General features: G+C 41.4%; 1 protein-coding gene across 1 annotated transcript in view; it reads left to right on the top strand.

The window, feature by feature from the left end:
* PEX5L (peroxisomal biogenesis factor 5 like) overlaps nt 1-22,310 on the top strand; it is a 122,918-nt gene that overhangs the window by 24,557 nt on the left and 76,051 nt on the right. Inside the window, exons 2-3 of the mRNA XM_040429984.1 lie at nt 6,809-6,920; nt 13,571-13,780. Coding sequence (XP_040285918.1) covers nt 6,809-6,920; nt 13,571-13,780 — 322 coding nt within the window. The remainder of the gene's footprint in view (nt 1-6,808; nt 6,921-13,570; nt 13,781-22,310) is intronic.

The following is a 22,310-nucleotide window of genomic DNA, read 5'->3' as shown; positions in this document are numbered from 1 at the left end:
GACCGTTTTATAGATCAGGTCGTTACGGACGCGGCGATACCTAATATGTGTAGTGTATTTTTTTTATTCAATGATAAATGTGTTTTTTTGAAACTTTACTTTTTTCACTTTTTTTTACTTTTTTTTTGACCCAGACCCACTTGGTTCTTGAAGATCCAGTGGGTCTGATGTCTGTATAATACAGTACAGAACAATATATATTGTTCTGTACTGTATTTTACACTTGTCTGAACAGATCTATGCCTTTTAGCATAGATCTGTTCAGCACCATGGACAGCAGGACGCCTGAGAGGCGCCCTGTTGCCATGGGAACCTTCCCCGTCTGCTCAGTACTGGTCAGAACTGCGCAGACGGGGAAGGGTAAGTACAGGGCTGAGGGGGGCTCTCTGGGAGCTCTCTCCCTCTCCCATCGGGGGGCTGCAAAGGCACAGCAGCCCCCCGATGGGAGAGGGAGGGAGCTCCCTGCGCTGTTAACCTTTTCCATACAGCGGTCCGGACGGACCGCTGTATGGAAAGGGTTAAACGGCTGACATCTGCGATGTCAGCCGTTTATACCAGGGTGCCAGCAATGTGCTGGCACCCTGGTATCCCCACTAGACCGCGGGGATCAGAAACCGCAGAAAGCGCTACAAACCGCAGGTCTGAATTGACCTGCGGTTTGCAGCAATCGCCGACATGGGGGGGTCACAGGACCCCCCTGGGCATTGACCTAAGGTGCCCGGCTGTGTGTGACAGCCGGGATCTCAGCGCTGTCACCATGTCTGCAGACATGGTGACAGTTTATGCCATGACGTGTATACTCATCATGGCGCGCTAAGTAGCAGTGCGCCATGACGAGTATACTCGTCATAGGTGGGGAATATTTTCACACTTTCTCCTTCTCTGATCGCTTCCCTGACAGGAATTGGGGCGATCAGAGAAGGAGAAGCACATAGTCCCTCCCTAACCCCCCCTTACCTGCCCCGATGCGCTGTGATTGGTCCCTCTGCAGTAATGGACCAATCACAGCGATCGCGGGCGGGTCAGAGCTCCAATACAGCTCCTGCCGGCTTCTCTGGTTGCCTAGCAACCCCAGCACGCCGGCTTCACTGAAGCTTCAGCGCTTCGCTCCCTGCGCTGACAGTGAAACCCGATCACGTACATGCACGTGGGGATGCGGTGAGGCACCACATTCCCCCACGTACATGTACGTGATGTTGCGTGAAGGGGTTAAGGACCCTGGGATTTTCCATTTTGGCGTTTTCGTTTTTCACTCCCTGCCTTCCCATAGTCCTAACTTTTTTTTTTTTCCATTCACATAGCCTTATGAGGGACAAGTTGTACTTTCTAATGGCACCATTTACGGGTGCATATCATGTAGTAGGAAGCTGGGGTAGAAGTTTTTTTGTTTGTTTTTTTTTTTTGTTTTTTTTTACACTGTACACTATGTGGTAAATATGACCTGTTATCTTCATTCTCCAGGTCAGTACAGTTACAACGATACCACACATATAATTTTTCTTGCGTTTTAATACTGAAAAAAATATTAAAACCTTTGAGGAAAAACATTTTTTTTATAACGATATTCTGACCCCTATAACATTTTTGTAGTTATGTGTACGGGGCTTTGTGATGGCTCATTTTTTGAGGGACGATCTGTTCTTTTCAGTGATACCAATTTGAAGTGTGTGCAACTTTTTGAGCACTTTTTATAAAAAAGTGCGCGACTTCCGCTTCCGGACTGCGCAGATGTCGTGGTCACATTTGACCACGGCATCTGAAAGGGAAAATGTATGCGATCAGCCTTATGACTGATCGCATACATGTGCCGCGGGTCTCTAGGGAACGGACATGTGCGAGCGGGCACCATGTTTGGGGAACGGACTTCCGCCGTACATGTACGGCGGAGGTCCTTAGAGGGTTAAGTTATACATGCAAAGCCTATTCAGTTATAATAGTAATGCATTATATTGGAGATATTCTAATGGACATGTCCAGGCCTGTTCGGACGCACTCAGGCTGATGTCAGCAGTAAGTATATAAGGCAAGCTGGACAGATTTTGACAAAGTGATCTGTTATAGTGCTATCAGTTTTGAAACTTAAGATGGATAAATGCAAATGTGTTAACGATCCACACAATTTCTGCTACATATGTGGCAAATACACTACTTATGATCAGCGCAAGAATCTGACAAAGCGAGTGTGTCTTGCAGCTTGGGATGCATTTGTGCTAGTAGTGCAGTACTTCCTTGGGAACATTGAATGTCATTGAAAGTGCATTTCTTACATTCCCATCTTGACTTTTTCCCACCCAATTTGGGACACGTAAGTGACGATTGACGAACAAGATATTTCTACAATGGAAAACAGGTATCAAGACCGCTGGAATCCCAACATGATGGGGGACTACTGCTGGTTTTTGCAACGGGAAAATATGACCATTCACAAACGCAAAAGAAGATGCCTGAAGCACTTTTAACAGTACTGGGCCTTGCTCAAGTAAGACTTTTAAACTGAAAAATGAGAAATTTTGTTATTCCATTACATTTTCATACACTGTTTACTACGCAAATTTTGATGTAGATCAGGTAATTGTTGGAGTAAAGCTCGTTCTGTTTAAAATTATTCAATGCTTTCCAAGTGCTTAATTCATTTATGCATACTTATGCAAAGCAAAATTTTGGGACGTGTTACAACAATTCTGACTTCAGATTTGTAATCTGCACACTCGATTTAGTATAGGACAAATGGTTTTTGCCCAGTAGCAGCCGAAAAGTATTTTTTTGTTGCGTGGTGTAATGAATGATCAAAAAATCATGTGTACCCAAAAATGGTAAATGATACCAATAAAAACGTCAACTCTTCCTACAAAAAAACGAGCCCCTGCACAAGACGATCGGCAGAAAAAACAAAAAAGACGTACAGAAAATGGAGACACAAAAACATAATTTATTTTTCAAAAATGCTTTATTATGTAAAACTGAAACAAACAAACAAAGTAGACCTATTTGATATCACTGCGTCCGTAACAACCTGCTCTATAAAAATAGCACATGATCTACCCTGTCAGATGAATCTTGTAAAGAATAAAAACGGTGCCAAAACAGCCATTTTTCGGTTACCTTGCCTCACAAGAAAACATAATATAGAGCAATTAAAAATCATATGTACCCCAAAATAGTACCAATAAAACTGGCACCTTATCCCCTAGTTTCCAAAATAGTTTCTACTGTAAGAATGCATCAGGGGGGCTTCAAATGAGACATGGCATCTAAATACCAGTCCAGCAAAATCTGCCTTCCAAAAACCATATGGTGCTATTTTTCTTCTGCACCCTGCGGTGTACCCTTATATCAATTTACGACGACAGGTGTTTCTGTAAACCGCAGAATCAGGGTAATAAATATTGAGTTTTGTTTGGCTGTTAACCCTCGATGTGTTACAGCGAAAAATTGATTAAAATGGAAAATCTGCCAAAAAAGTGAAATTTAGAAATGTATCTCCATTTTGCTTTCATTCTTGTGGAACACCTAAAGGGTTAACAAAGTTTGTAAAATCAGTTTTGAGTAACTTGAGGGGTGTAGTTTAAACAATGGGGTCATTTATGGGGGGTTTCTACTATGTAAGCCCCACAAAGTGACTTCAGACCTGAACTGGTCCTTAAAAAGTGGTTTTTGGAAATTTTCTTAAAAATTTTAAGAATTGTTTCTAAAATTCTAAGTCTTCTAACGTCCTAAAAAAAAGAAAATGACATTTACAAAATTATGCCAACATAAAGTAGACATATGGGGAACGGTAAGTAATAAATATTTTATGAGGTATCACTTTCTGTTTTAAAAGCAGAGAAATTGAAATTTTGAAAATTGCAAATTTTTAAAATTTGTTTGTTAAATTTGGGATTTTTTCATAAATAAAGGTGAAATATATTGACTCAAATTTATGACTATCATGAAGTACAATGTGTCATGAGAAAACAATCTCAGAATGGCTTGGATGAGTAAAAGCGTTCCAAAGTTATTACCACATAAAGAAAGTTATTACCACATAAAGTGACACGTCAGATTTGCAAAATTTGACGTGGTCATGTGGGTATCAATGACCCTTGGTCATGAAAGGGTTAATTATACCATAAAGTCACATTTTTGTGGGCATTTATACTTTATTTTTGTTGCATTACTTAATTGTTTGCTTGGAGGGATTTTTTCTTTTTTTAATATACTTGATTAAAATTTATATTTTAGAGGGTTATTTTTCACAGTAATTATTCAATTTTTCCTACCCCTCTTCCAACAATACTTTTCTGTGAGCTTTTTTGACCATATGTTATATGATGACACACCTCCTGAATATGGATTCATTCCTCACAAGTAGGGAAAACGCACCAACTTTCTGCACATCTCACATCATATATTTTTCAGAACTCCAAATCCTATACTTTCCACAATCTCTGTCTGCAGCCGACACTAGAGGGAGCTCACTGTATGTGGATTTATACAGCTACCATGGAACCCAATAATAAATCAGTATGCATTAAATTCATCCCCTCACTAGCAGTGGCTGATTTTTTATTTATTTAACTCAGTATTTTCTCCTGGATGACTTAAGGACGTTTGCAGGTATGAGGAAACCTCTCTTAAGTTTGTCCATGACATAAAACTGTCCAGGCATACTTTTTACACCCATATGTTCTGCCATGATGGAATATAACATTTCACAAAATCCTCTACATTTACCTACATATCTTCCTTTGGGACCTAAAATTAATTGAGATTGAATAGATTTATGGCCTTTTGTAAAAATTAAAAAAAAGCACCTAACTGGAAAACTTTAAAAGTTACATGGCAGTTGGAGTTCTCAATGTGGGACCCATGTATAAAAACTAATGGAAACAAGAACTGGATAGGTTTTCAATACCAGCCAATTCTATGACCTCTTTCATTTGCAAGTCTGCCTTGACAAAATAAACCCTAAATTCTGAAAATGTTGCTATTGGCAGTGTCCATACTGGTTTACTTTCATTAGCCCTTCCAGTACAGTTTAGACAATGATAGCTTAAATGGGAAGTCCGCATTAAATAAAAACTCAGCATCCTCTGTAAATGGTCTAAAATAACAAGAGTCAATACTCAACCCATTTCTCCCCTGCTTCTTTCTTTGGTGTGCCCCACCGCTGACATCATCTTCCTAGCTGCATCGGTGAGGTTCAGTGCACACAAGTCACTGTGCATTGAATCACTGGCCTCAGCAGTGAAGTCGTGTGTACTGCTGAGGCCAGTGATTGGTTGCTTGATGACCTTTGTGGATGAAACGTCACTGCAGACAGGAAAACATATCGCCGTGGGGAGGATCGGAGCGCTGAGCGGGAAGAAAAGGGGTGGGTAACGATTTTTTTGTTATTATAAGTTTTTTATTTAATGTGGACAACCCCTTTTTCATTGATTGGCTACTATCAGTTTTTTACATTTTCATACAGTACATCATGCCTACAATTTACTCATTTTGTAAAGAAAACTTCAGTAATTTTATGGCATAAAATAAATGCCTGTGTTTGTCACAATGAAAATTGAAATCTTATGTTCCTGTGGATGCATTAAGTTGACTCACGGTCTCAGAAAAAATAACCTCATGTCCTTGTCTTGTCTGTCTTACTTTTGTACTGAACTGAAGAAACAGGTCATGTCCGTTTGTGCCACACTGTCTATTTGGAAAGTATGCGTTTCAGCTTTCATAACTTTTTTTTTTAAGGCAGAAGTAAAACAAAGCATGCTTCATATTCCCAATGACTTCTACAATGAAAACGCTAAATGAAAAACAATGTTTTTTTAAAAATATATAAAGAACTGAAAATACTACTGAATACTATTATGTGCATATACACATAAGACATCCTCTTTTAAAATGTCAGTTTTTGTAATATTGCATCACACTCACTGTAAAAAGACTGAGCGATTTATAAAAAAACCTGGCCTTTTATGCCATTCTTTGGTATCCCCTGCAATGCTACAGGATGTGCTTACTTTATGACGAGACACAGGCCTAGTAGCTGGCGTAAATGATAGTGAATGTGCCCGAGACTACTCCCTCGCCAAGAGCTCGCCATGCCCCCTTTTCAGAAAATGGTTCAGGCAGTGTAGAAAAAAATGTAGGCACAATGGCATTTTAAAAGTCGCAGACCTTTGGTTTGTGACTTTTTTATACCAATTAGTGGTGTATAGGAGCATAGTAAATGACCCCCGTTAACTGGAATCTTATAATAGTCATAAATGTGCCTTTCACTTACTTGAGAATTGTTAAAAAGTTTGCTCTTTTCCCCCAAAAAAAATCCTTCTCCTCTTATAATAAATGCCCAAAACATTGACACAGTCATGTAACTGCTGTGCTGTAAAGTTTTCCATTATCTCTTCAAAATCTTAAGGTCTTCATATACATGAGAGAAAAAGTCAACCAAGTTCCAACCAATTGTCTCCCAGATGTTGGGGAAGGAAGGATGCCGGATCCTTGTTCCCCTGGAAGATAAACCACCGTTGTAGGCAGCTTACTCTACACTCCCCACTGAAGAAACATGCACACTCGGCTGAACTGAGTGTGCATGTGTATGGGGCAATCAGGAGTAACAACAGTTCCTTTAGATCCCAGACAAATCTGTCAGTGGCATTATACTACTATAGAAATGGGAATATACTGTACATTGGATAGTTTTATTAAATTGTTGCCTGCAGGCCTCATGGACATCAAGGATCCAGTAGCTCAGTTTTTATCATCTGCAGTTTTTGGACAGTGATTACTCTGACAGATACTTTATTTTCCTTTTTTTCTTTTCTATTTCCAGCTGGTGAGTGAACAACAAGAAAGTAGGCCTCTTCTCAGCCCATCCATTGATGACTTTCTGTGTGAAACCAAATCAGAAGCAAAGGCCAGGCCGGTAACTTCAAATACAGCAGGTAATTGTATACTGTAATCACCTCTTGTTTCCGGGATAGAGTCATCTCTTGTGACAGCCTTTACTCCGTCTGAAAGAGGGAAAAAGCAGCTTATAGAAAATTGGAATCGTGATTGTTAAAATAAAGTGTTGATGTGAAAGACTGCAATTGTGTGAGATTCAGAAGATATAAAGTCCTCCATTCTTTTCTATATAAAGAGTAAGCTGCAGCTCTTTGGTCCAGTCACTTCATTTTCGTTCTATTTAAAGGACATCTGTCAGCAGATTTGTAACTTCGAAACTGGCTGACCTGTTACATGGGCACTTGACAGCTGAAGACATCTGTGTTGATCCCATGTTGATATGTGCCCGCATTGCTGAGTAAAATGACGTTTTAGTATATGCAAATGAGCCCGTAGGAGCAACGGGGGCGTTGCCATTACACCTAGAGGCTCTGCTCTCTCTGCAACTGCTGTGCCCTCTGCACTTAGATTGACAGGGTCAGGCAGTGTAAAAGAGATTACATTTTCCCACCCTTTAATTTATTTTTGGAGTAATGTGTGTATATATATATATATAATAGTTTTTTTTTTTTGGTGCCTCAGTAAACATATTTTTGTGTGTATTAATGGGCATGTAATTCATATGTTTTTGTTCTAGGTTGTCCACTCAGTATGCTGCCCTGTTTGCAACCAGTAATGTGGGGATATGTTTCATCTTGCCCCTCTTGTCTCACTTACATGTTATTTGTTTAAGTTATCTCAAGAAATATTTATATTTTTTCTATTTATTGTGCACTTTTGTATAATAGGGGTTATTAGCGTGTCTTTGTAGGTTTACAGTTCGGTTTGGCTATGCCCTTCTAATTGGTTATGTTATGAGGTTCTTATTGGTAACTCAGAGTAGCTCCTGCACCAGAAGTCAGCACTGGAGCTACTACACTCCGTCCATTGTGTAGTGGGCACAGCTATGTATGGCAGTGCTGCTGCCATTCACTTCAAAAGGAGCTGTGCTGCAGTCCAACACAGTGGGCAGAGCTAGGTTGTGTCGGCACCAGAGCTACTGTAGAAAAGCTTATTGGCAGGGTTGTGGGGTGTTGAACCCCCAACAATAAGACATCGATGGCCTGTCCTGAGGATAGTCCATCACTTGGACAACTCCTTTAAAGCATACCTATTGTTTCAGGTGACTCCTAACTGATAAAATATAATGATGCCTTGTGAAGGGCTTGTCCAGCCAAACAGACTCAAAAGGTACCACATCACTCCATTTTGTGATGAGCAATCAAAAGATGAGTCTTAGACTTGCAGAAGAAGGAAAAAACGATGTTTAATTCATATGCAAATGAGCACTCGCAAGTGCCCAGGGACGGCGTTCAGTGTGTAGGAGCCCAGGCTGCTCTGCCTTCTTTCAGCAAGAGCTGAGCTGTGATAGAGAGAGAGCTGCAGCAGAATGGACACACACCCCTGAGCTGTGATAGGAAGAGCTGAGACACGCCCCCTGAGCTGTGATAGAGAGAGAGCTGCAGCAGAATGGACACACACCCCTGAGCTGTGATAGGAAGAGCTGAGACACGCCCCCTGAGCTGTGATAGAGAGAGAGCTGCAGCAGAATGGACACACACCCCTGAGCTGCATCAGAATGGACACGCCCCCTAATCTGCAACAGGAAAGGCACCCCCCTAAGCTGCAGCTGGAAAGACGCTCCCCTTGATATAAATCTAGCAGAGCAATTAATGGGGAAATTTCTGGACCCATGTGAGGTACAGGTCTGGTTCTGGCTTTATTAGAAAGAGATTGTCATGTACTACATGATGTTAAAAAATATACTGGGCACACTCACTTATGTAGACTCATATAATTTATTTGTAGTGTAAAATACAATCAATTATTCTAAAACACATATAATACAATCAAGCAATATAAAAACACATTAGTACAGTAAAACCCATAAGTATAGAATAAATAGTAGGACCAGTGATGAATAGGATGGAGATGGTATATATCAGTCCATACAAAAGTTAGAAAAATAAATGAATAGAAAAAATGGAAGTATATCTCCACTGATAGCTGGAGCTAGTGTGGTGGCTGGCTCCACAAAGTGCTACCAGGGTCACAGTCCTGATTCGCTGGAAGAAAATAATGCAGCTATAGTCAAACAGAGTTCACTTGAGTGGGTATACTTGCGGCGTCCCGCTACTACTCACTGTTCAGTGCGATTCCTTGTGCAGGTAAAGTTGGAAACAAATTGTCTTTATCAGCTGCTACTGCAAAGCCTGAAAGATACTGTGTCTTTTCTCTGTGCCTTTACGGTCCTCTGACTGCCGCTCCGTGGTAACAAGAAGTCGGTCAGCACTGGGACTCAAGAGTGCTTTTTCCCTCGTCGGTTTAATGTGCGACACACCCTCGTGTGTTTGCACTTGTAGATCCCGGCGTCTCAGGGGTTTAGTCAGGCACGGAGTTCACAAAGACTTCAAATTGCCGCACGGCTCTGGATAATACAAGCACGTACTCCTTGGGGTTGTTCCAGGGGGCTCCTCACCAAACGCGTTTCGGGGTACTTGCCCCTTCTTCAGTAGGACCACTGAAGAAGGGGCAAGTACCCGAAACGCGTTTGGTGAGGAGCCCCCTGGAACAACCCCAAGGAGTACGTGCTTGCATTATCCAGAGCCGTGCGGCAATTTGAAGTCTTTGTGAACTCCGTGCCTGACTAAACCCCTGAGACGCCGGGATCTACAAGTGCAAACACACGAGGGTGTGTCGCACATTAAACCGACGAGGGAAAAAGCACTCTTGAGTCCCAGTGCTGACCGACTTCTTGTTACCACGGAGCGGCAGTCAGAGGACCGTAAAGGCACAGAGAAAAGACACAGTATCTTTCAGGCTTTGCAGTAGCAGCTGATAAAGACAATTTGTTTCCAACTTTACCTGCACAAGGAATCGCACTGAACAGTGAGTAGTAGCGGGACGCCGCAAGTATACCCACTCAAGTGAACTCTGTTTGACTATAGCTGCATTATTTTCTTCCAGCGAATCAGGACTGTGACCCTGGTAGCACTTTGTGGAGCCAGCCACCACACTAGCTCCAGCTATCAGTGGAGATATACTTCCATTTTTTCTATTCATTTATTTTTCTAACTTTTGTATGGACTGATATATACCATCTCCATCCTATTCATCACTGGTCCTACTATTTATTCTATACTTATGGGTTTTACTGTACTAATGTGTTTTTATATTGCTTGATTGTATTATATGTGTTTTAGAATAATTGATTGTATTTTACACTACAAATAAATTATATGAGTCTACATAAGTGAGTGTGCCCAGTATATTTTTTAACATTATTTATTCACTTGAGAGGAAGGGCGGATCCTCTTTTACTGGCAGCACCTCGTCCTAATTTTTCTTCAGTCCTGTGCGTCTCACTAATCTGTAATGTACTACATGATGTCTTATTTAAATTTTTTACATTAATCATGAGATAACTCCTTTCAGAGAGAAAATAGAAATGAAAATACAAAGAGGACCTAAGGATATTTTTTTGCCATACACCTTGGCCTAGGTTTTTTTATCCAAGACTGGCATGTGGCATGCGCCTGTCTTGATATCCCCTGCGCCACGGAAGGATGCATTTCAAGGGGTTGTCTCCTCTCATCAATTGGCCTAACTAAAACTATATTATAAGCCACTTAATAATGTATACTTTTTCTTTCTTCAATCCATTTTGGCGTCTCCTGGTTGTTATTAGTTATGGCCACTGCTGCAATCCAGCAGCCATGGCCATGCTTGCTGACTATAAGAAACAGCTCAGGCCTTGGTGGCTGGGATCGCGGGAACACGCATAGGAACGCATGCGCAGTAGCTCCCTCCCTTCCTGGCCACCTTGTATCTTTGCTTTTAGTTTGTGTAAAACAGCTCCAGGGCATGTGAAGCCTTGGACTTGTTCTACACAGCTAGGGCAGCTCCATGGACATCATTTTTACAGATCCAAGGCACGCACGCACAGGCAATGAGCGGGATTACATTATCCTAGCGCCACTTGCCTGTACCATCAATCATGCTGACAGGCACTGCCCCCCTACAGAGCATAAAGTCCAGGGCTCGGGAGCAGTGGCAGCCCTGAAGAGGTGAGACAACCCCTTCAATTTATGACGAGATGCACACCTCATCATAAATTAAGTCCATTTTCTAGCAGTCTGCTTGTAGCTAGTTTAGATTTCAGTCATCAATTATGTCAGAAAACAAACTGGCGTAAATTAGGATAAATGCACCAGGGCAACGCTACGCCCCCTTTACAGAAAATGACAAGGGCAGCCTTGAAACGCCATTTGCAACTAAATAGAATACATAATTTCTCACTAGTTTCTGGTGTAGGTATCCTCTCTACTTGTGGTAAGGCAAAGTCAACACTTGGGCCAAGCAGATCCATACCTTTACCTAAGGTCTTGGGATCCTTCAAAAGTTTGCACAGGGGTCATGTAAAAAAAAAAATATATAAAAAAACTTTATAGCCTGTAACAAATACAATACACAGTTTTACTTTGACCAAAATATATGGCAGAGATTTTTGGCTTATTTGCTGGGGGTGTTGTTTAAAAGAATCAGCATTTTATGGCTTTAATTAATTAGAATATATTCTAGTACATAAAGCCTAGTAAACACTGTTATATTCCAGCACAGCAAACTAGAAGCTGTCCTCAGTCCCATCGGGATTTGGTAAAGAGAGCTGTTTTGTCCTGCCATGTTAAATAAACTAAGCTCAGTTTTGCTAACACAGATGGAATTGTACACATTTAGTTTGCATGAATTAATAATAACTGTGCCATGTAATCACACAATTATTTTCCTGGAGTGTACTGCACTGTGACTCCCAAGGTGACCAAGACCAGCTGTTTTCCGTGTCTGGAAGAATGTGCTATATTTACTTTTCGAATATCAGACACAATTGATGCCATGATCTGCCAGGGCTCCAGATGGATTTGTAGACGTTTTGTAGTGAATATTAGAGCTTTGCATCTACACACTGCACTTGTACTGTGGCAAGCTCAGCTTTCCATAGTAAGTACTTGTCACTTGGACAATGCATCTTCCCAGCTTCCGACTGTAGAAAATAAAGTGTGCAAGACAATGAAATACTAAGAAAACATAACACAAATGCATCAACATGAAAAAACACATTACCTATCCAAGTTTTCTCTATACACTACAAATGTTCAATCTGAGCTCCATTGGAGACACAGCAGATGTCTAGGTGGTAGTCCAGTTATATCCATACGCATGCCAGCATATCATCAGATAGGGACTCTACTTTTTTGGTGATGCGTCATCTCAGGTCGTTCAGATCCTGTGGCTGGGGAGGCTGGCAAATATACTGAGTTCTTGATATAGTTCCACACAGGGCGGACTGGAACTTAAAGTGGCCCTGAAAAAAAAACTCAAAGCAGCCCCATGTTGTAGGTTGGTCCAAATTGACAGAAGGCAGGGCAACACAAGTAGGCGGGGTCAGCATACCATAGTGCAAAATACTGTCCCATCAGAACCATATATATAGATGCCATTTTCTGTCCTTCTCCACGTTGTCTTTGTTAGGGCACAGCAGTTGAAGGCATGTGAGTCGCTGGCTGGGTACATGAGTGACTGATTCTGACAGCTTTATTAACACTGAGAGATTATTATATATCTGGCCAGCAGCAGAGAGGAGGGCTTGACATTTCCCTGTAGGTTCTATGGCCAATCCGTCCTGGATCCCACAGATAGAAGTCACAGGGTGTTAGATCTGAAAAGAAAAGGGGGTTAGTCAGCACATCCCAATGCGCAGGTGCACACTGCCATGGCTTAAAACATAGAGAAAAAAGACAATGCAACAGCACTCTGCATACCAGATAAAGTACAATAATGCCATAGTCACAAAAAATATTATAGTGCTAATACTAGGCTTATTTATAAAGTGAGATGCTTGACAAATGCATTTTGTACAAAACCATCTGAGCCCGTCCGCCGAATGTCAAGGCGATCTCTGCAAGACGGGAAACTAACACTAAATACTACCTGTTATGCGCCATAATGGCCACCATAAAGTTCAGGAAGTGTTGGTTCCACATGCATGCTGGATCCACTCTGCCTTTTACCATTTTTGGTGCCAAAATAGCCTCCATTACTTCCAAGGGATGCAGGTACCAACCAGGGTGCTAGATCTGGTGATCATGGAGGCCACACATCATTGGTCAATTGTTTATTCTGGTGCAGCCTATCCAAAGTTCTAGTAGAGTTTCATTCAGGTATCGGCAAACATCTAACTGGAAATTAGAGGAGAACCATCCTGCTGATGACTATGTTTGGCAGATCCTCCTCTGTCTGTGGCATAAGCCACTCCCTTAACATTTCTAGGTAGAAGTGACCAGTGACAGTATATTCGGCAAAAAAAAAGGAAGGGGGCATACATTTTACGTGTGCTCATTGCGCAGAACATGTTTACTTTGGGTAAGTCCCTTATGCGCTTGTTGCATGTGGGTTTTCTGAGCCCCAGGTGAAAGGTAGCCTCATCTCTGAACACCAGCCTGTCAGCGAATTCATCCTCGAAAATGCATCATGTTTTACAAATAAAATGTGTCATTTAGGAGAATTACTTTGCTTGGTGTTAATAAACAATAAAACTTACATTTCCCTCCAGTTTTATCTCCAGGCCTGGATCTTCTTGATTTGAGTGAACCAATTCCACTCACTCACAGTAAAAGGAAAAAGTCAGAAACAGTTCTCAAAGGTGAACCCTCTAAAGGACAATCCATTAAAAAGAAGACGGATGACTCCGACCTCATTAATTCTGAGACCGAAAGAAGCACAAAGTCTGTAAAAAGTCAAGAAAAATCTTCCTTGGATTTAGGTAATGATTACGTATGCATTCAGCACACAAGCAGTCACCAACATTTATAAAAAGGATTGAATGTGGCATGGTAACATACAGTATTAGCCAAAATTCCATGAACCTTACAGCCTGGATATGTCAGATAAATGTAGATGCCCAATGCAGCAATCCTTATAAATGTAACTTAAGTAAACAATAGCAAAGCCTTTTAATAGATTTTTTTTTCTATGGATTTTTTTCTATTCTGTTATGTAAATATTTTTTGAGCTTTTTATGTGATATGTTAATAAAATGTGCAGAAATTTTTTTATTATGTCCCCCTTCCATAATGGATACAGTGACTAGAACCAGAGATAGAAGCAGTGTTGCAATGTGTGGTGACATTTTATTTTTTTTACATTTTGTGTCCCCCATATGGTCATATTTAACCCTTTCGGGACCAAACCATTTTTCATCTTTCTGCCCAGGCCATTTTTAGCAAATCTGACATGTGTCCTCATTTTATGTGGTAATAACTTTAAAACACTTTTACTTATCCAGGCCATTCTGAGATTGTTTTCTCGTCACATATTGTACTTCATGACAGTGGTAAAATTGATTCAAAAAAATTCAGTTTTATTTATAAAAATACCAAATTTACCAAAAATTTGGAAAGATTAGCAAATTTCAATTTCTCTACTTTTATAACAGATAGTAGTAACTCCACAAATAGTTACTACTTTATATTCCCCATATGTCTAATTCATGTTTGGATCATTTTGTGAATGCCATTTTATTTTTTATGTACATTAGAAGGCTTAGAAATTTAGAAGCAAATCTTGAAATTTTTGAGGACCAGTTCAGGTCTGAAGTCACTTTGTGAGGCTTACATAATAGAAACTACACCACTCAAGGTATTCAAAACTGATTTTACAAACTTTGTTAACCCTTTAGGTGTTCCACAAGAATTAATGGAACATGGAGATGAAATTTCAGAATTTCGGATTCTAGCTGTGCAAAGCTGGTAGACACATACCCCAAAAGACTTGCAGCTATAATTGCAGGGAAAGGTGGTCCTACAAAGTATGGGGTGTGAATAAATTTCCAAGGCACTGCATATATGCACAGTTTACTTATCTAGAGCTGGCTGTGTATGCAATGGGATACCTGGTGGAAGAATGTTACTCATCTGTAACCTCACAATTAAATATGTACCCGCTCACTTGACTTTGGACTGGGAATGTGACTGTTGTAGCACACAATATTTGCAGACAGTTATAGCACTACAGATATGCATCATTAATACTTTAAACACATGTTGTGACTATTCAAGTCTATGGCCCATATCTTCCATGGCTAGTGTAATTTTTGGGGAATGATGAGTAGAGATGAGAGAATCGAAGTGGTAACGAATTGCATTTTTTCCTAAAATGGCTGCTGCACGTGTGAGGACATGGAGCAAGGAACTCTAGGAAGGCGGGATTACCCATAATGCCATGCATGCAGCCAATCAGCAGCCAGCCAGCCCTGTGATGTCACAGCCCTATAAATAGCCTCAGCCATCTTGGATTCTGCCATTTTCCAGTGTACTTAATGCAGGTAGAGACATCTGCAGGTGCTAGGGACAGTGCTAGAAAAAACTTAATTGTGCTAAAAACGATTTACAAGTTCAGGGAAAGATTATTCAAGGTGTAGGGAAAGGATAAGGAGGAATCATTCCAAAGCATTTATGTAGAACAGGGTTCAGTAGGGAGGTTACAGCCTGGGTAATAGGAACAATCCTATTACACCTTGCTGCACTGACTGAGGACCCAAATTGCCATTATACAGCTCTGTAATTCCAGCAAAGAGTTCTTGTTATTGGGGTGCAAGTGCTGTTTGATACAGCCATTAGCAGGGTTTTGCCCTTGTGCGGTGCCGATATATGTTCTAAATTTTTGGGCTTGTATTAGTGGGAAAAAAGGGCTCATTAGCCATTGTGTGGTGAAGTGCGAAAATTACAGCCCTTTTTGGCGTGCATTAGTGGCAAAAGAAAAATATATTTGCCGTTCAGCGGTGTAGTTATATGTTCTGAAGCCCTTTTGTGGAGTGCATAAGTAGAAAAAAATAAGGGCCTATTTGCCATTCAGCAGTGCAGTTATATGTTCTAAAGCAGTAAATTGGGATACAGCGGCTCACCCCTATCACGTATGGATAGGTGCTCACCCTCTAGTCCTACCCTCAGGACCACAAAGAATGCAAAACGTATAGAAGGAACGAGGGGGCACACACACCAGGGAGACACTAGATGGATGAATAATTTGATGTTTAATGTTTAATACTTTAAAAACAAACCCCTAAAATCACATAAAACGTACATCAAATAACTACAATAGCAGCCTATATAGCATGTACATATAACGCCACAGTTATAATATATTGACAACTGTGCAGCCGGTGTAGTGGTGAGACACTACTATGGGTACAATCTATTAGAGTTTGATGTGTAACAGTTCATCCAAACAGTGTCCCAAATCATGCGGTGCTGCACAGAGTAAACCAATAGCGGTAGTAATATAAGAAGTCCTGAAGATAGCCCCAACAGGTATATCGGATGGGCAATGAAAATGACAATGTCCGGTATTTGTAAGTAAGTACAGAGATGCGTACGAGTAAAGCGCATAGGCACTGGCCTCCAGATTACTTACAGTGTTCCAGCCGCTTCAGGTCTCCGGTCTCACCCTCCTTGCTGCCTAGCCGCAGCACGATTTCCCAGGTGGCCGAACACGGCCGTCTGTGGCGTCCCACGTGACCTGTGCTCTGGGGTTCCGGGCAGACGCTTAGATGACGTCACTGCTTTGCGGCGGTAATTTTAAATCTGGATCTCTTGCGCTTTTGATCTGAAGTATAGTTTCTTTGTCCTTTTTCTCCTTGAATCCACGCTCACTCTGTATGCCAGACGCGTTTCAGGGTCTAACGCCCCTTCCTCAGTGGCCACCGAGTGAGTGGATTCTCACTCCTTATATATGGTATTAGCCCACCCTCAATTGTGCTTTGTTCAGCTTGTTGCAATATGTGGGATGGATTTAATTACTGCTGCATTTCTACTAACAATTAAAATGTTACGTTCAAGTTAAAAACATGATAAATAATAAATATTACTCCCCTTTAATAAATACAACATTAAAATATCTTAAAAATGTTCTTGATATAGGACTGCAGGGTTAGAACTGCATTATGAGGAAAATCGCATTGAAAACGCTTCAAAAACGCAACAGTGTGAATTGCGTATAAAAACACAAAAACCGCAATGAAGACGCAATTCACACTGTTGCGTTTTTGAAGCGTTTTCAATGCGATTTTCCTCATAATGCAGTTCTAACCCTGCAGTCCTATATCAAGAACATTTTTAAGATATTTTAATGTTGTATTTATTAAAGGGGAGTAATATTTATTATTTATCATGTTTTTAACTTGAACGTAACATTTTAATTGTTAGTAGAAATGCAGCAGTAATTAAATCCATCCCACATATTGCAACAAGCTGAACAAAGCACAATTGAGGGTGGGCTAATACCATATATAAGGAGTGAGAATCCACTCACTCGGTGGCCACTGAGGAAGGGCGTTAGACCCTGAAACGCGTCTGGCATACAGAGTGAGCGTGGATTCAAGGAGAAAAAAGGACAAAGAAACTATACTTCAGATCAAAAGCGCAAGAGATCCAGATCCAGATTTAAAATTACCGCCGCAAAGCAGTGACGTCATCTAAGCGTCTGCCCGGAACCCCAGAGCACCAGGTCACGTGGGACGCCACAGACGGCCGTGTTCGGCCACCTGGGAAATCGTGCTGCGGCTAGGCAGCAAGGAGGGGTGAGACCGGGAGACCTGAAGCGGCTGGACACTGTAAGTAATCTGGAGGCCAGTGCCTATGCGCTTTACTCGTACGCATCTCTGTACTTACTTACAAATACCGGACATTGTCATTTTCATTGCCCCATCCGATATACCTGTTGGGGCTATCTTCAGGACTTCTTATATTACTACCGCTATTGGTTTACTCTGTGCAGCACCGCATGATTTGGGACACTGTTTGGATGAACTGTTACACATCAAACTCTAATAGATTGTACCCATAGTAGTGTCTCACCACTACACCGGCTGCACAGTTGTCAATATATTATAACTGTGGCGTTATATGTACATGCTATATAGGCTGCTATTGTAGTTATTTGATGTACGTTTTATGTGATTTTAGGGGTTTGTTTTTAAAGTATTAAACATTAAACATCAAATTATTCATCCATCTAGTGTCTCCCTGGTGTGTGTGCCCCCTCGTTCCTTCTATATGTTCTAAAGCCCTTTTTGGCGTGTAATAGTGGCAAAATAAAAATATATTTGCCGTTCAGCCATGCACTTATATGCCTTGTGTGCCTTTTGTGGAGTATATAAGTGGAAAAAAGAAAAATATATTTGCTGTTCAGCGGTGCAGTTATATGTTCTGAAGCACTTTTTTGCGTGTATTAGTGGCACAAAAAAGTATTTGCCGTTGTGTGGTGAAGTGAGAAAATTACAGCCCTTTTTGGCGTGTATTAGTGGAAAAAAAGTGCTTATTAGCCGTTGTCTGGTGAAGTAACAAAATTACAGACTTTTTATTTATTTATCTGATCTAACAGTATGTCAGACAGAGAAGTGCCAGGCCCTGCACAGGGGGATTGGCAGAGGCCTACTAAATGTTTCTTGGCGCAGGCACAGTGAGTGAAGGCGGATGCTCAACAGACAAAACGTTTTTTGGGGGTTATTGTTCTGACGGATCAGTGGAAGGGCAAAATAATCAGTGATGTCAACACAGCCTTACTGCTGACACCCACTCCACTCTGTTGGGGCGCTCTACTTGTATAAGCGATTAATAGAACAGGTTCTGTAGACATCTATGTGGAATCAGCTGACGACGGTGTAAAAGGAGTGCGCTTCTTCTTGGCGCTAACATCGACCTGTAAGGCTGAATTCATACTTGAGCTATTTGGTAAGTTTTGGCCGCGTGACTGCCCAAATAAGTGATGTGTGCAGTGACTCTAAGAGCAACGCCTGTCATCTGTATGTCATACTGACTCACAGTATTATTTCACTACCACAGCAGACTCCCTATGCGTGTTAAGCTACATGCACACGACCGTTGTGTGTTTTGCGGGCCGCAATTTGCGGATCCGCAAAACACGGATGGTGTCCGTGTGCATTCCGCAATTTGTAGAACATCATGGACAGCCATTAATATAACTGCCTAATCTTGTCCGCAAAATGGACAAGAATAGGACAGGTTATATTTTTTTGCAGACCACGGAACGAAGCAACGGATGCGGACAGCACATGTTCATGTGCATGAGGCCTTACTGCCAGGCACAGTGTTCTACACCACTATAAAGACTCTCTGCAGCCAGGAAATAGATGTTTTTTAACGCGATTCGCAGCGAATAAATTTAGATTGAACCAAATTTTTTCCAAAAATTCAGCAAACCGCCCGAATCAAATTCTTGAAAAATTCGCTAATCTCTAATTATGAGGAATACTCTGGGGGGATGGGGTGGGGATATTGCATTTGATTGCTGAGAGAATGATGGGGAGAAAGCTTTGTGACTGCTTGGGGGGGTGGAGGTTAGTGAGCCTGCATTTGACTGTTTGGGGGAAGGGGTGGCGGGATGATGGTGAGCCTAAACATGAGTTCTGGGGGATAGGAAGCCAGCTTTGTGACTACTTTGGGGATTGGGGGGGTGACCCTGAAAATTTTTAGTGGGAGGATGGGGAACAAGCTCTCTGACTCTGGGGTTTGGGGTGGATATGGTGAGCCTGAATGTGATTATTCCATGTGAGGGGATGAGATCTGGACGTGATTGGTTCATGGGGGTGAGGTCTGATTGTTATTATTGTATGAGACACCAGTGTATGTCGGGTAGTGGTGGGGGGAATCAGCCCTCAGTCAGTTAAATGAGTGATGGCTGCTCTCACCTACCATCAGCAAGTGTATGGTTGGTGCGAAGGGTCCCCATATACTGATCCCCCATATATAGGTCCCTTAAGCAGATTCAGAGGAGCAGTGACATGCTTTATTATCCATATATTTACCAGAAGACAATTTTTGTAAAAAGTTGGAAACCTCTTTAACCACTTCAGCCCCCCTACCTTCTGACCTACACTACTTTCACCGTTTATTGCTCGGTCATGCAACTTACCACCCAAATGAATTTTACCTCCTTTTCTTCTCACTAATAGAGCTTTCATTTGGTGGTATTTCATTGCTGCTGACATTTTAACTTTTTTTGTTATTAATCGAAATTTAACGATTTTTTTGCAAAAAAAAATGACATTTTTTCACTTTCAGTTGTAAAATTTAGCAAAAAAAAACGAGATCCATATATAAATTTTTCTCTAAGTTTATTGTTCTACATGTCTTTGATAAAAAAAAATGTTTGGGTAAAAAAAAAAATGGTTTGGGTAAAAATTATAGCGTTTACAAACTATGGTACAAAAATGTGAATTTCCGCTTTTTGAAGCAGCTCTGACTTTCTGAGCACCTGTCATGTTTCCTGAGGTTCTACAATGGCCAGACAGTACAAACACCCCACAAATGACCCCATTTCGGAAAGTAGACACCCTAAGGTATTCGCTGATGGGCATAGTGAGTTCATAGAACTTTTAATTTTTTGTCACAAGTTAGCGGAAAATGATGATTTTTTTTATTTTTATTTTTCTTACAAAGTCTCATATTCCACTAACTTGTGACAAAAAATAAAAACTTCTATGAACTCACTATGCCCATCAGCGAATACCTTAGGGTGTCTTCTTTCCAAAATGGGGTCACTTGTGGGGTAGTTATACTGCCCTGGCATTCTAGGGGCCCTAATGTGTGGTAAGTAGTTTGAAATCAAAATGTGTAAAAAATGACCTGTGAAATCCTAAAGGTGCTCATTGGAATTTGGGCCCCTTTGCCCACCTAGGCTGCAAAAAAGTGTCACACATGTGGTATCGCCGTACTCAGGAGAAGTTGGGCAATGTGTTTTGGGGTGTCATTTTACATATACCCATGCTGGGTGAGATAAATATCTCGGCAAAAGACAACTTTTCCCATTTTTTTATACAAAGTTGGCATTTGACCGAGATATTTCTCTCCCCCAGCATTGGTATATGTAAAATGACACCCCAAAACACATTCCCCAACTTCTCCTAAGTACGGCAATACTACATGTGTGACACTTTTTTGCAGCCTAGATGCTCAAAGGGGCCCACATTCCTTTTAGGAGGGCATTTTTAGACATTTGGATCCCAGACTTCTTCTCACGCTTTAGGGCCCCTAAAAGGCCAGGGCAGTATAAATACCCCACATGTGACCCCATTTTGGAAAGAAGACACCCCAAGGTATTCAATGAGGGGCATGGCGAGTTCATAGAATTTTTTTTTTTTGCCACAAGTTAGTGGAAATTTTTTATTTTTTTTTTTTCTCACAGTCTCCCTTTCCGCTAACTTGGGACAAAAATTTCAATCTTTCATGGACTCAATATGCCCCTCAGTGAATACCTTGGGGTGTCTACTTTCCGAAATGGGGTCACATGTGGGGTATTTATACTGCCCTGGCATTTTAGGGGCCCTAAAGCATGAGAAGAAGTCTGGAATATAAATGTCTAAAAAAATTACGCATTTGGATTCTGTGAGGGGTATGGTGAGTTAATGTGAGATTTTATTTTTTGACACAAGTTAGTGGAATATGAGACTTTGTAAGAAAAAAAAAAGAAAAAAAATTCCGCTAACTTGGGCCAAAAAAATGTCTGAATGGAGCCTTACAGGGGGGTGATCAATGTCAGGGGGGTGATCAGGGAGTCTATATGGGGTGATCACCCCCCTGTCATTGATCACCCCCCTGTAAGGCTCCATTCAGATGTCCGTATGTGTTTTGCGGATCCGATCCATGTATCCGTGGATCCGTAAAAAACATACGGACGTCTAAATGGAGCCTTACAGGGGGGTGATCAATGACAGGGGGGTGATCAATGACAGGAGAGTGATCAGGGAGTCTATATGGGGTGATCGCCCCCCTGTCATTGATCACCCCCCTGTAAGGCTCCATTCAGATGTCTGTATGTGTTTTGCGGATCCGATCCATGTATCTGTGGATCCGTAAAAATCATATGGACGTCTGAATGGAGCCTTACAGGGGGGTGATCAATGACAGGGGGGTGATCAGGGAGTCTATATGGGGTGATCACCCCCCTGTCATTGATCACCCCCCTGTGAGGCTCCATTCAGATGTCCGTATGTGTTTTGTGTATCCGATCCATGTATCCGTGGATCCGTAAAAAACATACGGACGTCTGAATAGAGCCTTACAGGGGGGTGATCAATGACGGGGGGTGATCAGGGAGTCTATGTGGGGTGATCACCCCCCTGTCATTGATCACCCCCCTGTAAGGCTCCATTCAGATGTCCGTATGTGTTTTGCGGATCCGATCCATGCATCCGTGGATCCGTAAAAATCATATGGATGTCTGAATGGAGCCTTACAGGGGGGTGATCAATGACAGGGGGGTGATCAGGGAGTCTA

This window comes from Bufo bufo, chromosome 4 (genome assembly GCF_905171765.1).
Source record: "Bufo bufo chromosome 4, aBufBuf1.1, whole genome shotgun sequence".
Classification (NCBI taxonomy): domain Eukaryota; kingdom Metazoa; phylum Chordata; class Amphibia; order Anura; family Bufonidae; genus Bufo; species Bufo bufo.
Note: the sequence above shows the minus strand (reverse complement) of the source record. Positions and strands in the feature narration are given on the sequence as shown.